The sequence below is a fragment of the Stegostoma tigrinum genome, chromosome 2 (assembly GCF_030684315.1).
Source record: "Stegostoma tigrinum isolate sSteTig4 chromosome 2, sSteTig4.hap1, whole genome shotgun sequence".
In the NCBI taxonomy this organism is placed as follows: domain Eukaryota; kingdom Metazoa; phylum Chordata; class Chondrichthyes; order Orectolobiformes; family Stegostomatidae; genus Stegostoma; species Stegostoma tigrinum.
Genome location: NC_081355.1, coordinates 11,995,272 through 12,017,649, shown reverse-complemented (window position 1 = coordinate 12,017,649; position 22,378 = coordinate 11,995,272). Strand labels below are relative to the sequence as shown.

Genomic DNA, 22,378 nt, shown 5'->3' with positions numbered 1-22,378 from the left:
TTTTCTATTCTTCTTATAGCATTTAAAACCAGGAATATTGAGCCTCCAGAGATAATGGGAACTGCAGATGCTGGACAATCCAAGATAACAAAGTGTGAAGCTGGATGAACACAGCAGGCCAAGCAGCATCTCAGGAGCACAAAAGCTGACGTTTCAGGCCTAGACCCTTCATCAGAGAAGGGTCTAGGCCTGAAACGTCAGCTTTTGTGCTCCTGAGATGCTGCTTAGCCTGCTGTGTTCATCCAGGTTCACACTTTGTTATACTGAGCTGCCAGTCTGTCCATTTCTTAGCTAAGTTTCCAGAATAGTTATGACTTCCCAATCCCATGTTCTTAAGCATACCCTGAGTTTGTCAGCCTTACCTGTAACACCCCTTGTATTAAAATAAATGCAATTAAGTTCTTCAGAGTTACTACATACTCTGACTCTCTCGTCTTTCTTTTCTAATTGCCTCACATTCAGAACTTATCCCATCAATCCTTCCATTTACACTGCTACTTAAAATTCCTCCACTCGCCTTCTCTATCAGTATAAAATCTCCCTTAATAGAATGAGCAAATCTTCCTGCTATGATATTGGTTCGTTTCCAGTTCAGATTTGGCCCATCTTTTTTGAACAGTCTCTTCTATCCCAACAGACATTCCAATTGTCCAAAAACCTGAAACCCTGAACAATACGCCAGCTCTTCAGCCATTTTAATTTCTGAATTAAGAATAAATAAAGCCTCAGCTGTTCACTGTAGACCCTTAAAAAAGGTTCTAAAAAGAAGTTGGTTTGAAAATAAATTGATTTATTTTCTGTTTTTTGAACGTTAATAAAAGAAAATGGAAAAAATCTTATATTAGTAAACTAAAATGACTAATAACCGTAAAACTGTAAAAAACCTATAATGAATATTTAAGATATTATAAGACATGACTGGTGGAACTCTGCAATAGATATTAAATATTGCAGCTCAATTAGATATTTTGTATGACAGAGGTATCACTTTTCATGACAATATTTTAATAGTCACCCATTGCTTACTTCAGTAATTCTCCTGAATTCTTAGACTTTTGCTCTATTCCTTCTGGTCCAAAATCAGTGAAGTTGGACAAATCATTCCCACTACAGTAATAATCACCAATACCTGCAGATAAAGAGACAGTTATAATTCAAATTCATTTAGAAGGGTTTTGAATAATTATGTTCTTGAGATAAACAGTATTCAATATAGTAACACACACAAATCATGAGAAAAGTTATAACTCATGGAATAAAAGGGACAGTAGCCAAGTGGATGCAAGATTACTGAGTGATAGAAAACAAACAGTGAGGGTCAACTGATAGTTTTCATGATGTGGAGGTGCCGGTGTTGGACTGGGGTGGACAAGGCCAGAAATCGCACAACACCAGGTTACAGTCCAGCAGATTTACTTGAAAACACAAGCTTTCGGAGTCTCCAGGCAGACTGAGGAAGGTTGGATATATATCTCCATGGAGCTGGGAGTTCTCCTGACTCTCCATAACCTGATCTAGAAATTAAAAAAAAGCCTAGAATTCTGTAACTCATTCATTTTTCTCTTGTCCTATGCATGATTGTAATTTAACATTTTTCACTAATATCAGCCAATCTCATCTTTTCTCTGAGAAATGATGATAACTTGAGATGCTTTCTGATTCTTAAAAAGAAGCAGATGCAGAAAGAAAAGCACTAAAACAAAATTATAGAGATAGTAAGAACTGCCAATGCTGGAGAATCTGAGATAACATGGTGTGAAGCTGGATAAAGACAGCAGGCCAAACAGCATCAGAGGAGCCGGAAAGTTGACGTTTCGGGTTGACCCGAAACGTCAACTTTCCTGCTCCTCTGATGCTGCTTGGTCTGCTGTCTTCATCCAGCTTCATACCATATTAAAACAAAATTATCATTTGTTTGCTATTTTGTGATCATATATCATTAACCTCTCTCAAATTGTCAGCATTTTCTTCAAGTTAATTACATAAATGAAAAAGGGCTCTATAGGATTTTGCCCATTGGTTGTGGGGGATTGGGGGTTGATATCAAGAAAAAGCTGAAGGCATTAGATCCGAATGCTCTGTATGTAGTGGTCATCGCGGTTGGGGCAAAATTGGGAAGGCCTGAATGTAAACTGCAGTCCATTGGGGATGATCCGGTTCTGTAGGGTGGTACTAAGAAAGGCAATGTAGCTGTAGTACTTGGTTTGCTTCAGGACGTGGTCGAGCAGTTTCAGGGCCGAAGAGATTACAAGAGGGTTGCAGTGGGAGAGAGATCCACTGACGTCTTTCCAGAGGGAGGCGGGTAACATCTTCAAGATAGGCATCCTTAGAACAGGCTTCGCAGTGGGATTAAAACTGATTCAGAGATAGTGGGAACTGCCAATGCTGGAGAATCTGAGATAACAAGGTGTGAAGCTGGACGAACACAGCAGGCCAAGCAGCATCAGAGGAGCAGGAAAGCTGACGTTTCGGGTCGGGACCCTTCTTCAGAAAATTTTCTGATAACATTGCACACTAGTACTAAAGATGTTTGGTCCAGAACTTGCTGTGCCCCTAGCCAAGTTGTTAAAGTAGAGCAGTACCGACATCTGACCGACAGTGTGGAAAGTTGTCCCAGTATATCCTGTATTCAAAATGCAGGAACAAACCCAACCCATCCAATTACTGCTCTGTCAGCTTACCGTTGATCATTAGCAAATTGATGGAAGAGGTAGTTGACGGTGCTCAAAGAGACAGGAGCAGTTGAACAGACAAAAGAGTTGATAATGATCTGGCTGGGAGGATAAACAGCTGTGAATGGGGTCTGTTAGTGACTAACAATAGGTAGTGTGTAATGGCAGGCTCTGTGATAGTAAGGCCTGGTGTATGGGTTAGGGTGCTAGGACATGGGAGAGTTTAGGCCCTAAAATTATTGAACCCGATATTGAGTTTGGAGGGCTGCACGTTCCCAGGTGGAAAATGAGGTGTTTTTACAGCATGTGCTGAGCTTTGCTGGAACACTGTAGCTAGCCTGAGACAGAGATGTTGATCAGGGAACAGGGTGGTGTGTTGAAGTGACAGGCAACTGGAAACTCTCAGTGTCTTTTGTGAGCAGAATGTAGATGTTCTGTGAAGTAGTCAGCCAGTCTATGTTTCGTTTCCTCAAGGTACAGAGATCGCATTGTGAGCAGCGAATGCAGTAAACTAGAATTTGGGAAGTGTGGGTGAAGTGTACATTCACCTGGAAGGCATGTTTGGGCCCTTGCATACTGGGGAGGGACGAGGTAAATGGGCAGGTGTTACACCTTTGCAGGTTGCAGGGGAAGGTGCCGTGAGGCTGTGGGGATGTGCTGGGTGTGAAGGAAGAGTGGACAGGGCGTCCCGGAGGAAATGGACCCTGCGGAAGGCAGACAAGGAAGGATAGGAGAATGTGTGTCTGGTAGTGGCACCTCTCTGGAGGTGGGAGAAATGACATCTGATGACCTTCTGAATGTGCACACTGGTGGGATGGTAGGTAAGGACAAGTGGAATCCTATCGCTGTTGTTGGAGGGCAGAGAATGGGTGAAGGTGGAAGTGCAGGAGATGGGTCAGACCCGGTTGAGGGCCTTGTCGACAATGGTGCTGGAGAAGACGTGGCAGTTGTTGGAGGACAATCATTCCAGTCACAAAACATTATTGCAGGGATTCCTCAGGGTAGATAGTCTCTGATCAACCTGTTCAGGGATGTTATTACACCAGAGGTTTTCAACTAGTGAATCACAACAAAGTGTGAAGTGTGCCGTGCAATTTCTAGCAAGCAGCACTGCTTACTTGAGATTTGAAGTAGCATCTGTGCTTCTGGTCTCCTCTAGAGCCTTGGTGTCTATTATTGAAGGCAGTATCTCTTACTCTGGTGTCTCTATCAACTGCACATGCACAAGCCTCCAGAACCATGCTGTTTCTGATCAATCAATTCAGCTGAAAGGGGTGGACGTGCAATGGAATTGTGTTTCATTGAAGTGTGCCTTGGTACTGTAAAGGTGGGAACCACTGAATTATGCAACTCTGGAGGACGTGGGTCTTGAACCTAGGACCTCTGATCCAGAGGTAAGGACTGCACTACATGGGCACGAAGTTCCTAAGGGTATTGATCTAGCCCAAATATCTCCAGGTGCTTCACGAATGACCTTCTCTCCATTATAAGGTCAGAAGTGGGGATGTTTGTTGATGATTATACAATATTTAGCACCATTTATTATTCCTCAGATATTGTAATGATCTGTGTCCAAGTGCAGCAAGATTTGGACAATATCCAGATTTGGGCTGAACAGTCCCTCCACCCCAATGACTGCAGTGATTCAAGATGGCAGATCACTACCAAGTCAGACAAGGATGAACAATAAATGCTGGCCTAGCAAGCAATACCTACATTCCATGAATGAATAATTTTTAAAAATGTATTCCTGATAGCAGATGAAACAACGGACATGTACCAAAGCACACAGTCCTAAGATCTAATGCGGGTCAGTGACAATTGTAAAAAATTTATAGCAGAGAATCTGGACCGCTGCCCAATTTTAATATTTTGCAAAATGTAACATTTGATGTTAATTCTGAATTTAAACTAAACTAAAGCAAGCTTAAGGTTATCATGCTCAAGTTCAACTGAGATCGATCTCAATAGAACTTCACTGCAACGGTTATGACTCAATTTTTTTTAAGAAATGCTGCAGTGGTAATGGTTTTCTTGATAAGTAAACCATTCAGAAATGTGCGAAATGAAAGCCTTGAAGTGATTACTGTGTGAAATATTTAGGGCACTGCTCCTCCTTTGTGGACTTCTTGATTCGTCCAATTGCTTTCAAAAGCTTCTTTGAACTTCGTGCACACCTCATTTAACTTTCTCTTGTGATTCCACAAAATGCCAGTAGCCATCCTCACCATTCACTGAATAAGTAAAATGGAATTCTGGAAAAGTTCTCTATCATAAAGTCATTTTGGTATGGTCCGTGATGTGGTTCAGTCAAATCTGGATGAATCCTCATTCAGACATTGTGGTAAAAAAAGTTGCTTATTTTAAACAAAATTAAATTTAGTTGCATAATATGTCCAAAATATAAAAATGTAACATTGAAATATGGTAGCCTAGTAGATAGCTGGATTAGTAATGTTCAGGGGGAAGGGGAATAATTTACAGGTCTATGTAAAAAGAGCAGGACTAATTGGATAGCTGCACAAAGAACCAGAACAGGCACTAAAATGGATGCTGGATATCTGAAACAAAAACAGAAATAGCTAGCAAAACTCAGCAAGTCTGGCAGTATCTGAAGAAGACTCACAAGACTTGGAATGGGCCGGCATGGTCGCTCAGTGGTTAGCTTTGCTACCTCACAGCACCATGGTTCAGGGTTCGATTGAAACCTCAGGTGGCTGTCTGTGTGGAGTGTGTATATTCTCCCCGTGTCAGCATGGGTTTCCTCCGGGACCTACAGTTTCCTCCCACATCCAAAGATGTGCAGGTTAGATGAATTGGCCATGCTAAATGGCCCAGTGTCCAGCAATGTGCAGGCTGGGTGGATTAACCATGAGTAATCCAGGGTTGAAGGGACAGGGTAGTAGGGTGAGTCTGGGCGGAATGCTCTTTGGGAGATCAGTATGAACTCAGTGAGCCGAAAAGCCTGCTTACACAATGTAGGGATTGTAGGATTCTATGAAACATTAACTCTGCTTTCTTCCCACAGATGCTGCTAGACCTGCTGAATTTCACCAGCCTTTTCTGTTTTTGTGCCATTATAGGCAAAATGGATTGAATGGAATCTTCCTAAACTGCATTTTTACACACTGATATGAATGGTGAAACTGAATTTGATTAATTTGGTAACTTATGAATAGTAGCCGAAAAATAACTGTGAAAAACCTTTGGGTTATTGTAAAACAGAAATGGCTCACTAACATATCTCAGAAAGTGAACCAGCAAGTTCTTTGATCTGATCAACACGTGACATTGTTCCAGAAATGGGTACACGATTTTAATGGGATAATGGGAACTGCAGATGCTGGAGAATCCAAGATAACAAAGTGTGAAGCTGGATGTACGCAGCAGGCCAAGCAGCATCTCAGGAGCACAACTCCTGAGATGCTGCTTGGCCTGCTCTGTTCATCCAGCTTTACACTTGGTTATCTTAAGAGCTTTTGTGCTCCTGAGATGCTGCTTGGCCTGCTGTGTTCATCCAGCTTCACACTTTGTTATCTTATACACGATTTTAGTACCTTGTTGGCCTAGAAACCCATAGAGCTGTAAACAATAGCTGCAGAGCTGACAAGGGACTAATTGTCAACTATACTGACAATGAACTAGGCATTGCATCAGAACCGAATTAAACCAACTTAACTCAAATAACCCTATTAAGTGCTCGTCACTAATACTTAGGAATTGACACCCAAGCTCTCCAACAAACTTAAGTAACAGTCCAACAGAAACACTCAATCATAACTCTCAACAATATAGACACCATCACCAAACTTGGCCACGTTTTATTATACTGAGACATGGGGACAGATTGATATAAAAGTGATTAGAAATGTTTCTAAGACAATGCTGAATCAGGCCTCATGATCTCTCTTTAATCGTATGTTCAGCAATTTACGGGAAATCCATACAGATCATCATCATTTGCACCACACTCTGACCCCAGCAAATGGTCATGAAGTTTACTTCACTTGGACGGAAGAACTGATAGTATCATGAGTATTCTGATTGTGGGGCTTCAGTGTTCAACACCAATAGTGGCTAATAGAATCCAGCATTGATTAAGCTGGTCAAGTCCTCAATGATACAACTTCAAGCGGTGAGGGACAAATACATAATAGTAAACTACATGACCTTATCCACATAACCTACCGATTGTAGATATAACTACCCATCATTCTTAGAAATGGCAACAGCCTTGGTGAACAAATAGCACTAATGCAGGTGAGACTAAATACATATATCGTGGTCCAAAATTGATGGTTCTGTGATCCAGTGGCAGGATGCTCTCATTCACGTTTACACTCAAATCAAGAGACCAAGCTGAGCACAGTTTGTATTGCATAAGCGTATAACATAGGAAACATCAACTATATCTTAGAATGAGCTAAAGATCTATTAAAATAATTGCATAGATTTGCTTGAATGCTAAACATTTAAATTAGTGGGCGACAGACAGAGCTAAGTGATTTTATACCCAGTAGTTCTGCTACTTGACACTTAAGAATGTTGGTGATCAACTAGGCCAACATCCACATCCTTAGCCATTTTGGTGCATAAGTGTCAGAAAAAAGGGCAAAGTGCTTGCAAGCATTGAAGTGCTCAGTGGATAATCCCTTATGCAACCAGACAGTCTTACCACATAAATATCTAGCCAAAACAGTTCACATCATCTGACATTACGTGGCTAATTACCTAAGAAAATGCAATGACTATTGCCCCTCACAACATTCTAGTTATAATACTGAAGACTTGTGTATTAGGATTATCCAGTCCTTTAGGCAAACAGTTCCAGTATAACTATGAAATTGGGATCAACCAGTGCAAGTCTGTAAGTTGTTATATTATTTAAGAAAACTGGACGAGCTTTGTGTTATGATCTGGTTTGATGATAGACCATAATATTTTAAAGAATAGGATACAGCAGACCTTATATTAACCGGCGCCTATGGGACTGGGAGTGTGCCAGTTGATCAAATATTCTGGACAATTAAGAGTAGTGTGCCACAAGGATCGGTGCTGGGTCACTGCTTTTTGTCAATTATATAAATGATTTGGATGTGAACACAGGAGGCATGGTTAGTAAGTTTGCAGATGACAAAATTGGAGGTGTAGCGGACAGTGAAGAAGGTTACCTTAGAGTACAACGGGATCTCGATCAGATGGGCCAATGGACTGAGGGGTGGCAGATGGAGTTTAATTTAGATAATTGGGAAGTGCTGCATTTTGGTAAGGCATATCAGGGTAGGACTTATATACTTCATAGTAAGGTTCTGGGGAGTGTTGCTGAACTAAGAAACCTTGGAGTACAGATAGATAGGATCGTGAAGAAAGCATTTGGTATGCTTTCCTTTATTGGTCAGTGAACTGAATATAGGAGTTAGGAGATCATGTTGTGGCTCTACACGACATTGGTTAGGCCATGTTTGGAATGCTGTTTGCAGGTCTGGTCTCCCTGCTATAAGAAGGTTGTTGTGAAACTTGAAAGGGTTCAGAAAAGATTTACAAGGATGTTGCCAGGGTTGGAGGATTTGAGTTATAGGGACAGGCTGAATAGGCTGGGGCTACTTTCCCAGGAGGACCGGAGGCTGACGGTTGACCTTATAGTGGTTTATAAAATCATGAGGGGCATGAATAGGGTAAATAGAAAAGGTCTTTTCCCCAAGGTCAGAAAGGCCAAAACTAGAAGGTATAGTTTTCATCAGGTGAGAGGGGAAAGATTTAAAAGGGACCTAAGGGGCAACTTTTTCACACAGAGGGTGGTGTGTGCATGGAGCAAGCTGCCATACGAAGTGGTGGAGGCCGGTATGATTACAATATTTAAAAGGCATCTCGATGCATGTACGAATTGGAATGATTTAGAGGGTTATGGGCCAAATGCTGGCAAATGGGACTAGATTAATTTAGAACATCTAGGTGGCATGGGCAAGTTAGATTGAAGGGTGTGTTTCCGTGCTGTACATCTCTAGGAGGTAGAGGTACGCATAACCGCAGTAAACCCTGACCAAGTGAAGCTTCGAGACATCAAATCCTCAAAAAATCTATGTAAAAACACCAGCAAACCTCCTGAAGTCAACATAAAAACTAAAAAGCAATATAAATGCAATTCGGGGATATATATACATCATTGTTATACTTTACATACAGCATAAACACTCAGGACATCGTGGTAGATTGCAGTAGTTGAGGTACATAATTTTTGCCAGTTTATCAAGATTGCTGGTTGATAAGGTGCCAGTTTAAACAAAGCTTGCTGTACTTGGAAGAACCAAAGAGAAGAAAATAAGCGGCAGGATTCTAGGCTTCAAATGAAATGCCAAAAATATTCTTTATTCTACAAACTTGATCAAAACACATACAAACAATAATGACTAATTAGGTATTCTGAATAGGTCAGGTCATGATTCTAAACCACATTCTCTATATAGACAACTTTGACTCTAACATTAATATGAAATCAATGAGTTAAATGTCAAACTGTGTCTAAAGATGCTACAACTGCACTTTACATGGTTGATAGAAGCAAGACAGATCGCACCCAGAAGTGAGTGATACTGTGGGTCACCAAATCTCATTAAAATGCTGTCTTTGCTAGGAATTCCAATTCTTTTGCTAGTTGTGGCAGTTCCTCAAAGCCCCTCTGACTAAAACTGCTTCAATGACTGTTCATGCCTTGGTAGTTCAATCTCCTCGAGACTGAGTTCCCCAAGGCTTCTGAGTCTGTCCCCAAGTGTTTAATTACTGGCATAATTTCAACTTTTAACAACATCTAGTTTGACGGAGCTGATGCCAAATTTCTCTAAACCCCTGTCTTTTTCAGCTGCATCGATACAAATGTTGCCTATGGTCTTCCTTTACCCCAGCTTTCAGCCACATTGAATTATCATTGGTTTTCAGGCTTCTTTCACCCTTCACCTTTTCCAAAAAATGGAGTTGCCATTTCCTGGGATATTCCCAAAATCTAAGTGCCTGAAGTCTGCTAAAAGGAGAAACTGTATTGCCTGAAGCCCTTCTCTGCTTCAGCATTCTTTCAGCTTCAAGCTGCTACTAATTCCCCTTCAAATAAAATGAAACCAAAGATCTTTCTCAGGCTCCACCCATCTCCATGGCATCACTGTCCGCTCTGAGCTAACCTTAATCTAGTTTATAAACGAAGTAGTTGGGCTGGTCGGGGATGAGGTGGGTGTGACTGAGAGAGGGAAGATGTTACAGGCAATAGTGAGAGTGCTAGAACATGAGCCTTGCTGGGAGGTGGTTACTGTAATAAAGATAGAATAAGTGTGAGGTACTGAAGAGAAAATGGTGGCACTTAAGCTCGTGAAATGGAGAAGTCCTTTGTTTTGCATTAATGCATTTCCTTCATATGACTGAGACTTTAGTAACCCAACTGGCAACTTTGGACCAGGTTGGCATGATCTGGTGTTGTGGTCTCCATTGCTAGTCCTGAGGACAAGAGGAAGTCTCAGTTGTGCACTACCACCCTGTCCAGCAGGACCGCATCAAATTTCCCTCATCTGGCATGTCCACTAAAATGTCTGAAACTGTGCAGAACAGGTCTGGACTAGTATAGCAGGTATAGGTCCAAGCACACAAAGGTATTTTAAATATTGCAACACGCCAGCAATGTTGGTCATTTCTGGATATCCCAGCAGTGGGGGTTTGTTCCGTGAATAGTGTGTGGTTAAGTTGGGGGCTAAAATTAGGCATGGGGGCCCCATAAGGGCAGAATAAGTAGTTAATAAGGTGAGTTTGGTAAGATACAACAAGAGACCTTGCTATGCCTTGTAACAAGAAACCCTCCAAAAAACTTAACAGAACTGATACTTAGCGAAAAATACTGTGAGATTCATCCCATATCTAGCTGTTAACCTCTTAACAGGTTGGGGTCATGTTGCCTTAAGTATAATAGGCTTCTACGTACTTCAGTTGTACTTATCTCATTTGTTACATTTAAACTTCTGATTCCTAAAACTGAAATGATTGAGTAAAACACATGAACCATGATCTATATACTCACAAAAGACAGATGTCAGAGTAACCTAACTCCTGACCTAGCACTTGCAGCAGATACACAGGAACACCACCACCTGCAAATTCCCCTGAAAGTGATTCACTATCCTGACTTCAAAATATATCGCCATTCACTCACTGTCGCTGGGTCAAACTCCTAGAACTTCCTCTCTAATGGCACTGTGGGTCAACACACAACACGTGGACAACACATGAAATAATACTCACGAAGGTCAGTGCTTCTTTGAGCTGCTCCACAGTACCACACTCATTAATGTGTGTGTGTGTGTGTATGGAAACCGTGTGCAACTCACAATCCTTATCTACTCTCATAACTAATTCCTTGGCAGTCCTGAGTGTCCATTTAAAATGGATGATCTTCAAACTTGGGCTTTGTATGCATAAATTATGAGAAGTCCTGTGAAGGATGGGATTCCACTTCCCATGAAAAATACTGAGGCACAAAGGGCTGGAAGCAAAGAAGGTCAGAACTGCTTATTTTTAATGACAAGCTATCAAAATCAAACAAAATTGACACGTGTAAACATCATCCAATCAATCAAGAATGTAATCACTTAAGGATAATTTAGATGGCACTCAACTGCAGTGCTCCCACAACCCAGGGATTTCTGACAGGCCTTTATGTAGTGAAACTATTTGTATCTATTGCACTTATAACTGATAGTGCAATAGACACTATGGCAAGGCTATGATTTTAAAAAAAAGATATATGAGAATTTAACTTACATAATATTGCATCTTGATTATATCTGCTGCAGTTCAGAGACAAGATACAAACCTTTAGATTATGAATAGTTATGTAATCAAGATATGTCTACAACCAGTAAAGATCTGTTTAGCTACTAAAGTACAATCTATTAATTAAAGTGCTGCAAAGATACTGCAAAGAAATATAAGATTTATTTGTTTACCTCTTTGACAAACTCCAGGTTTAAATTTACTGTGTTATGGAGTGGACTTCACTGACAAGATATGTTTCCTGGAGTAGGAAGACTCTGTGAAAACAGCAGTTTGGTAATTCAGTTCAATTTAGGGTTACTTCAGTTGGGGGAGAGTGGGGCAAGGCATCTGTTAAGACATAATCATCACCTTTTGAGCTGATGTAGGTGTGTGATGAAAATCCTAAACATAAAACTAAGGAGAATAAATGCTTTGATTTTTTAATTCAAGCTGTACTTTTCAGATTATTTTAGCACTGTCCTAGTTTTATTCAGAGTGAAAGTTTGTTTGCTATGCATGAGAAAGGAACATGGTGAGAACTCAAGACACTGTACTTGATATCAGCAAGGTTGGGGTAATAATATGGCATGCAAACAGGCAAAAATAAACTCGCATGGACAAAAATGGTATTTAAAAAAGTGTACAGGAACTGAAGAAAATACTTCTATAGAGTTAGAAAGAACTTGATTGGCTGCAGAGCAAAATGGGATGTGTCTACCAACTACAATGTAGATGTTTTCTAATTAATCTGTTCAGTGATGCTATTAACATGACTCTTGTGAAGTGAACAAAGACAGAAATTACTGGAAAAGTGCAGCAGGTCAGACAGCATCTGTGGACAGAAATCAGAGTTAACATTTCCAGTTGAGTGACCCTTCCTTAGAACTGGAAGTGATAATGTCCTGACCTCTGAGGCAGAAGACCTCCGTCAAACCTGAACAGAATGATAAACAGCACATTCTGAGATGTAATTACACACCTCTGGAGCTGATGAACCCAGCTCTCCTGGATCATAAGGAAGGGACATTACCACCATACCACTAAAGCCTCAAATTTTAACTGCAGATAATTTCTAATTCATCCTGTTCAGAGATGTTATGATATACCTCTGGAGCAAGAAGGACTTGAAACTTGGGTGTCCTGTGTCAGAGGCGTTAATACTACCACTGCGCCACAATAGCACCCATTACAAAAGATAAATCTGCAGCTGATAAAGAACACCTATGTAGCCTTGATGATGCTGCTGATGTTCGAGACATGACAATACAAACGAAAAACAATCAACAATGTGCACTTGGATCTGGGGGGGATGGAAGAGTTATAGGTAATGTATCATGAAATTAACTATATAGTGCTGAATGTAATCATTTCAGTAGATCTTATCACACATTTAAACAATTGGAGAACTTGGATTCTCGAAGGTTTTTAATTATAGGCATATCCTAATTGCCTAGGCAGAATACTGAGAAATAAGCAGCTGGTATCATTGAATGAACTTAAACACCCACTATATTTTCATTTAATAAACAGTGGAGTAAAATTTATATTATTGAAAAATGTGGTGCTTACTGCTTATATTTAATGCTGGAACAAAACAGGCAAACATTCAAAATAATGTGGAAAATATTTTTATAATGAACTAGCTATAAAAATTATGGTATCTGGATACTGACTGCTGAGCAGTGGGCCTTACTCCCAGGCACAGTAGGTCTGATGCCAATAAATGTTTATGTCATAGCCAGTGTGGTGATAAATTAACTGGGGTCAAGTTCTTACAATAGATGATTGTACAACCTCAAGGAATAGATTTAAGCCCCAGTTACTTGTACATACTTATAATGAATAAAACCACATAATGCACCTGTATACCCCGAGACCAATGGTAGAAGGTTTAAAGGCACATCGACTCTCATGCTATGTGCGTATAATGGAAAACCAAACACTGGGATGTTTGATGCTTTCCAGCAAGGGCAGTATCACAGGAATCAACAATCTATCCAGCATCTGAATTGCTATACACATGCTAAATTGTGATCTGTTTATGGTGTGACACAGTAGTCAGTACTGAGAGAAATATTATGTCAGTATGTTACAGTTTACTCACGGAATTGAACTGGCTGTGGCGGCATGGGGGAAGAGGATGGTCTCGGTGACTAAGGATAAAAATACTTCGTTAAAGAGAATATATCATAAGAAGAAGAATGTGGGAATCTGTGATATGGCATAAAGTGGAAATGCAGAGTTTAGGTAAGCATGAAATAAATCTCTGAACAAGGTTGCTGGAAAAGCTCAGCAGGTCTGGCAGCATCTGCGGGGGAGAAAACACAGCTTTTCCAGCAATTTTGTTTTTGTTCCTGATTAACAGCATCCGCAGTTCTTTTGGTTTTTAATAAATCTCTGATGTGTTCAGAATAGTTTTCCGCAACAGTATGCTCTAGAACCAATAAGGGTATGTTTATCTGTAGCAACCAAAACATGACAAGAAGTTGTTGCTGAAGAAGGGACTAGGCCCGAAATATCAGCCATCCTGCTCCTCTGGTGCTGCTTGGTCTGCTGTGTTCATCCAGCTGTATCAGAGATAATGGGAACTGCAGATGCTGGAGATTCCAAGATAATAAAATGTGAGGCTGGATGAACACAGCAGGCCAAGCAGCATCTCAGGAGCACAAAAGCTGACGTTTCGGGCCTAGACCCTTCATCAGAGAGCATCTGATGAAGGGTCTAGGCCCGAAACGTCAGCTTTTGTGCTCCTGAGATGCTGCTTGGCCTGCTGTGTTCATCCAGCCTCACATTTTATCATCCAGCTGTATACCTTGTTATCTCTTATGACAGTTGAATACTCTGTTTGAAAGGAAGAAATACGAAAGCTGCTAAGGTTCATACGATTTTATGTAACACTGATTTCAATGGAATGAGACAGACTATCTCCTGTGAACTTGTCAAATCTGTTAATGGGCAAATAGACAAAGGATCACTGGGAGGTGTTCAAAAAACGTATGTAACACAGAACCAGTTTTTACCCTCAAGGGGAAAGAGTTCAACTAATAAAGTTGACTGCCACAGATAATAAAAGGGGTAACATTAGCACTGAAAGAAAACCAAACAGAAACACAAAAACTAGTGCAGATTCTGGTGACTATGAGAGATACAATGAATAGTACTGGTGACAAAACAGTAAACAAAACAAAAGTGAGTATGAAAATAAATTTGCAAGGAATATCAAAATCATAATTACTTTTGCAGTTGTATTAGGAAAAACAGGGTGATCAAAAGCAACATCCATCTTCTATCCGCCTCCCTCTCTCTCCCTATTTATTTCAGAATCCCCTTCACCTCCCCCATTTCTGAAGAAGGGTCTAGACTCGATATGTCTGCTTTCCTGCTCCTCTGATGCTGCTTGGCTTGCTGTGTTCATCCAACTCTACACCTTGTTATCTCAGATTCTCCAGCATCAGCAGTCCCCACAATCTCTGATCAAAAGCAACGCTAGTTCCACAATAACTGAGGAGTGATATTGTAAATAAAAAATAAGGAAAATGGTGGAATCAGTAAATCATAACATCTGGATAACAAGGATACCTATGTCAGGCTCCTATTTATTGACTTTAGCTCCGCTTTCAACACCATAATTCCAACAAAACTCGTCTCAAAACTCCAACTAGGAATCTGCTCCCCACTCTGCAAATAACGCAATCAGTAAGAATAGACAATAAACTTCCCACACTTCCCACACAATAATCCTCTACACCCAGTGTGCTGCAAGGCAGTGTACTCAGCTCCTTACTAAACTGTATATACACTCATCACTGTGTGGTTACATTTAGCTCTAACTCCATTTACAAGTCTGCTGATTACACCATCGTAGTGGGTCAGATCTCAAACAATGATCAGATAGAGTATAGGAAAGAGATAGACATGCTTAGCGGCATGTTGTAAATACAACAATCTCTTTATCAATGTCAGCAAAACAAAACAGCTGGTCATTGCCTTCAGGAAGCAGAATGGAGGTCACACCCCTGTCTTGGAGGTGGCCAAGGGTTTCAAGTTCCTAGGAGCAAATATCACGAATGATCTATTCTGGTCCATCAAGTCCACAAAGACATACCACAGAAAGTATCCTTTCTAGATGCATCACAGCTTGGTATGTCAACAGCTCTGCCCAAAATTGCAAGAAATTAAAGAGAGTTGTGAACTCAGTCCAGTTCGTCACAAAAACCAGACTTCTTTTCATTGGGTCTGTCTACAATTTCCCCCTGCCCTGGGGAAGCAGCCAATATAATCAAAGACCCCTCCCACCTCGGTTATACTCTCTTCCATCGGGCAGAAGATACTAAAGTTAGAAATCACATACCAACAGATTTAAGAACAGCTTTTTCCCTGCTGTTATCAGGGAACAGGGTTTTCATATATTAAAGTTGATCTTTCTCTGTACCTTCTCTGGAGCTGTAACACTATATTCTGTATTCTATTCCATTACCCTGATGTACCTATGTAAGGTGTGATTTGTCTGATTAACATGCAAAACAATACTTTTTAACTGTATCTCTGTACATGATGATAATAAATCAAATCAAATATTACATAATTATTTTGGATCCTGATTTACAATAGAGGACAAGTATAGGATGGCAGCCATCTCAAGGCAACAAATATTGAACAAATGACTAGGACTGCTAAAATTAACGCAAGTAGAATAACAGCAATTAAGAAAATAATGGTAGTGAAGAGCAACCAGGAAGTAGGTGAGAACATTCCAAATATCTAAATTAAAATCTCTGAAAGTTGTCCTAATTTGAGAACTGCTTCTTTAAACTGAAAATTTGCACCTGCAACGATAATTTAAGAAAGACAAGAAGAATGACGATAACATGCCAATTAGTCATTGAGTCATATGGTGTAGAAACAGGCCCTTTGGCCCATCACATCCATGACAAGAAAACACCAAACTATGCTTAACCCATTTACCTTCACTTGGTCCATAGTCTACAATACCTGGAATTTTAAGTACTTATCTAGATATTTTTTAAATGTTAAGAGAGTACTTGCCTCCATGACCTTCTTAGACAGCATGTTCCTTATGTTTACCACCTGTGTGAAATACATTTTCTCAGATCCCCTCTAAATCACTTGCCCCTCACCTTAGAAGTACGCATTCTGATCTTAGACACGACTACCATGGGGAAAAGATTCTCACAATATACTCTGTCTATGCCTTACATAATTTTGTATACCTCAATCAGATCCCTCCTCAGCCTCACCCGCTTTAAAGAAAACAAACCCAGCCGATCCAGTCTCTCCTCATAACTGAGACTGCTCATCTCCAGCAATGTCCTGATGACTCTCCTCTGCACCCTCTTCAGTGCAATCATGCGTGCTGACCAGGCCCGCACACAGTATTTCATCTGTGACCTAACCAATATTTTATGAAGTTATAACAAGATTTCCTTGCTCCTGCATTCTATGCCCTAGCTAATGAAGGCAAACATCCCATATGCCTTCATCACTAACCTGTTGATCTGTGCTGACACCTTCAGTGATATATGGACTTGCAGAATATGGTTCCGTTGTTTCTCAATACTCCATATGGACCTACCAATAATTGTGCATTTCCTTACCTTACTAGACATCCCAAAATGCATCATCTCACACTGAATGGGAGTAAGTTTCATCTGCCATTGTTCTGTCCAATTTACCAGCTGATCAATATCAGGCTGGAGCCCGAGGCAATCATCTTCACTATCAACAGCTGAGTAAGATAAGGGCCCATGGTGTTAAAGGCAAGGTACTAGCATGGATAGGAGTTTGGCTGTTTGGCAGAAAGCAGGAAGTGGGGATAAAAGGGTCCTTCTCAGGATGGCAGCCAGCAACAAGTGGTGCACGCAAGGGTCAATATTGGGACCACAACTTTTTGCTTTATACATTGATGATCTAAATAAAGGAATTGAGAGTATTCTCGCTAATTTTGCAGATGATATAACAACAGGAGGAGGAACAAGTAGTATTGAGGAAACCTGGAGACCGCAGAGGAATTTAGACAGGTTAGGAAAGTGGACAAAGAAGTAGCAGATGGAATACAATGTGAGAATGTGAGGTCATGTGCTTTGGTAGGATGAATAGAGTCATAGATTATTTTCTAAATGGGGAGAAAATTCAGAATTCCAAAGTGCAAAGAGACTTGGGAGTTCGAGTCCAGGATTGTCTTAAGGTAAACTAGTAGGCTGAGTCGAGAGTTAGGAAGGCAAATACAATCTTGGCACTTATTTCAAGAGGACTAGAATATAAAAGCAGGGATGTAATTCTGAGGCTTTATAAGACTCTGGTCAGGCCACATTTAAAGTATTGTTAGCAATTTTGGCCCCCATTCCTCAGGAAGGATGTACTGGCCCTGGAGCGGGTCCAGAGGAGGTTCATTAGAATGATCCCAGGAATGAAAGGCTTAACACGTGAGGAAGGTTTGAGGACTTTGTGTTTATGCTTGATGGAGTTTAGAAGGATGAGGGGCAATCTAATTGAAACTTAAAGAATACTGAATGCCCTGGACAGAGTGGACATTGGCAAGATGTTTCCAACAGCAGGAGAGACTAGCACCTGAGGGCACAGGCTTGAGCAAAGGGAAGACCCTTTAGAATGGAGATGAGGAGGAACTTCTTCAGCCAGAAAGTGGTGAATCTATGGAATTCACTGACTCAGGAGGCTGTGGAGGCCAGGTCATTGAGTATATTTAAGACAGAGATAGATAGATGGATAGATTCTTCACTGTCAAGGGGATCAAAGGTTACAGGGAGAAAGCAGAAAAATGGAGTTGAGAAACTTATCAGCCATGACTGTATGGCAGCGCAAACTCATTGGGTCAAAATACCTAATCTCTGCTCCTATGTCTTATGGTCATACATATCCGCTAGGGCCCTAGCAATCTTCCTTCTCGCCTCCCATAGCAGCTTGGGACACATCTTATCAGGCCCTGGGGGTTTATGCACCTGTAAACCTACTAAAGTATCTACCACCTTCTCTTTATTCATAGAATCGTAGAAGCCCTACAGTATGGAAACAACCCCTTCGGCCCAACAAGTTCACACCGAACCTCAGAGCATCCCACCCAGACCCATCCCCCTATAACTCACCTAATCTACACCTCCCTGAACACTATGGACAACTTAGCATAGCCAATCCACCTAACCTGCACATCTTTGGCCTGAGGGAGGAAACCGGAGCACCTGGAGGAAACCCATGCAGACATGGTGAGAATGTGCAAACTCCTCACAGACAGTTGCCCAAGGCTGGAATTGAACCCAGGTGCCTGGCGCTGTGAGGCAGCAGTGCTAACCACTGTGCCATCGTGCTGTTTTAAAACTGTGATGTCCCAACTGATATCCTGGCTACAATGTCTTTCTCCTCCATTAACATGAGAAGTTTTAATTTAAGACCTCACACATGTCCACTAGCTCCATGCAAAGTTGCCCCTTTAGTCTCTAATATGTCCCATTCATTCCCTAGTAATCCTCTTCCTCTTAACATACTTATAAAAGCCTTGGGATTTTCCTTGATCTTCGCGGTCCCTCGTTGCCCTCCTAATTTCCTTTTAAACCAAACTCCTTTGCCAGTCCTGAATACTACTTTCAGAAGACTTCTACTTTCCAAATGTAGACTATCTGCAAGTAGTTGCTCCCAGACTATGTTTGCCAGATCCTGTCTAAAGGGATTGAATGTGTCCTTCTGCCAATTTGGACATAACGTCTGCAGTGTCCTTACTCTTTTCCATAATGATTTTGAAACTTACGGAGTCATGGTCACTATCCCCAAAATGCTCATCCACTGAAATTTCACTAGTTGACCAGCTTGATTCCCTAGAATTACATCTAGGGCTGCCCATATCTAATAGTACAGTCTATGAACTAGCACAAAAAGCTTGCCCGAGTGCAGAACAGCCTTTCATCAGAAACGACTAGAATTTATAATTAAGTACAGAATGACAAAATTCAATCTTGCAAGCTGGTTCTCTTGCAATGGTATAATTTGATGTTTCTACCAGTATCTTAGTAATGTCTCTTTGTGTTCAAATCTCACTGACCACAGAGCTGTATTGCAATATGTCCAGGCTGACTGATTAAATTGTATTTTCACTAATGGCAGTGGTATAAATTCCAGCCTGATCAGGAGACTGGATCACGAATGGAGTCTACAAATGTGATTTTGGCAGTGGTATCATGTATAACAAACTGCAAAGATATAAACTGCCTACTGTCAGATGTGTGTGAATCCTTCATATCAAGAGTTTTCTCTCCTTTCCATGTTGCTGAATTTGTAAGTGATGAGAAAAAATGTCATTCTTTATAAGGCCCCATAAAATCCTTCAAATAAAGCTAGGTCCATTTGTTTGATACCAAATGTCTGATCAATTGCTCATCATTACTTTTGACAGATAGTTTCTGCAAAGTTAAGAGACCCATAGCATGACATACTGAATGCTCTTATTTTTGTTTTGCTTGCAGAAGTTGAGTATTGATTACATGGAAGCTAGACATCTTCAGCATTTCATTACCTTATTGTGCAGTCCTCCACACTGATTTTTAAAAGACAATGAATGTAAAAAATCAATTTATTCATCTATCACAACCCATAATCATGCAAGTACACTAAGAAAGAACAGAAGAATATGTTGATGGGAGACGTGTATGGAGCATAAATAATGACATAAACCTGTTGGGCCAAATGGCTAGCTCTGATGAAATTGATCTGAAATACTAACCCTGCTCGCTTAAGCGGCTGGATTTTCATTTTTGTTCCCATTTCAGATTTCCAGAATCCAAAGTATTTTACTTTTGGTCAATTTCAGTGCTGAGGAATTCCATTCGGGTCATCAAAATGATCCTGATTCTGACCTCAACATCTATGATGTTTCCAGCAAACGACCATTGGCTGGAATTGTATGTGGAAACCTTGACTGGCCCACACTCCTAAGACTGACAGCAACACTCCTAAGTTAACATAGCCATGATTAATCAAGTTAGCAAACAGCATAATTCAAAGCTTGGATTTCATGGACAAAGGAAGAAACAAGGCAAAAGCAACTTTCATGGCTCAGAACATTTTCCACATCCAAACGATACTTTAAAGTGTCATATAAGCCAACTTAGTGACCAATTTAAGCGCATGAAGCTTCCACAAAATGCAATTAGCCAAGTGACTATCCTGCTTTTACGGTATTGGATTGAGGGATTACATGTTTACTAAGACAAAGCAAGAAATTTCTTGCTTTTTTAAAGCTGTTACTTATGGTACTACTTCATTAGCATCAGAAAAATAGCACCTTAGCACGTGTATATTATCTTCACACTAGAGTTTAGATGACATGTTCATCTACTGGAGTGAGGCTTGAACCCAATCACCTTCTCTTCTCTGAGGAAAGAGTCAAATCAATCTGTATAAAGTATATGTTGTGTTTGTTTACAGTTAGCAATAGTGAAGGTGTGGTCACACTCTGGAGATTTGGTACCATCCTGAATAACAAAACACAAATGACTTTAATGGCATGGGAAAACTATTGTAAATGAACACAAAGTATACCTGTCATTACAGTCAGTGTAGAATCATCTTTTGCAGCTTGTTCAAGTGCTTTCATTATTTCTTCATACATCTGGATGAAAGGACAATTGTGATATATGTATAGTCATGAATGTAGTATGCACACTTTAGTAAGAAATCAATCATCAAGTTTAAATTGTTCGAAGTAGATGGCTACTAAGGATACAATTACTGCTTTGCATTTATATTGCACTAATGTGGTAAACCATCTCACAGTGATTCACAAAAACGTTATCATACAAAATGTGACAGTGAACCACATAAGGAGATATTAAAGATGGTGACTAGAAGATGGAGTAAAAAGCTAGGTTTTAAGGTGCGTGTTACAGACAGAATACTTTGGGAGGGAGGGAAGAAAAGTTCCAGAATTAGGGTCTTGGTGGCTGAAGGTTTAGCTGCTAATTTTGCAGAAATTATAATTGATAATCAATAACATACATTATTTGACATCAGGAGTAACTGTTTTCTCATATATAGCAATTAAAATGCATGTACATAATTGTAAATTTTACAGGTTTCACACAACCTTGATAATTTCATAAAACTATTTGGAGAATATATAATTTAGTTACAGTGGAAAAGACTCAAGGGGCAGAATGGTGCACTCTTTTTATTTAAAATAAAAAGAAACATAATGTAAAACACAATCAAGCCCTTTTGGGAGAGGGATTATGCTGTAAATTAACATACAATGCTTTCTCTTCTGATAGTTGCACACTGAAACCCCATCTATAGGGATGAAACAATAAGAAATTTTCAGATCAGCAGGATTTTGCTGCACAGATGGTCAACCTCTCATTGGAAAAACAATCAGGAGATATTGGGAAGACTGAATCTATTGCCTCCATTTGCCATCACACATTTTCATTGCAACTAATTCCGTCCCTGTCCGTGACTACTGTGAGGTTGAACTAGATTGTTCATGACTATGGCGCCACATTGACCAAGATAAACTTATATCCACACCATCACTAAGACTACCTACTTCCACTTCTGGAAATTTTCAGATTTCAATCCTGCTTCAACTAGTCTGTGCTAAAACACTCATGCATGACATCCGCTGTACTTGAATATTACAACATAGATCTGGCTGATTTCCCATATTCTAGCTTCCATAAATATGAGGTCATCCAAATGCTTTATTCCAAACCCCAAATCCCTTCTCAAATTACATCAGTTCTTTCTGAGTAAAGTAATAACTCATATTCCATTTCAAATCTCTTCATGACCATGCCCCTTCTGTCTCTCTAATCTACTCTGACTCCATCTTATTTTTACTGCAAGCAAAATACTGTGGATGTTGGCGATCTGGAATAAAAACTGGAAGCGCTGGAGAA

General features: G+C 40.3%; 1 protein-coding gene across 2 annotated transcripts in view; it reads right to left on the bottom strand.

Annotated features, from left to right (window-relative positions):
- Nucleotides 1-22,378, bottom strand: part of eci2 (enoyl-CoA delta isomerase 2) — a 158,389-nt gene that overhangs the window by 13,061 nt on the left and 122,950 nt on the right. For both annotated transcript variants that reach the window (XM_048555279.2, XM_048555269.2), the window contains exons 5-6: nt 21,024-21,093; nt 1,027-1,129 (exon numbers count right to left, since the gene is read on the bottom strand). In XM_048555279.2, coding sequence (XP_048411236.1) covers nt 1,027-1,129; nt 21,024-21,093 — 173 coding nt within the window. The remainder of the gene's footprint in view (nt 1-1,026; nt 1,130-21,023; nt 21,094-22,378) is intronic.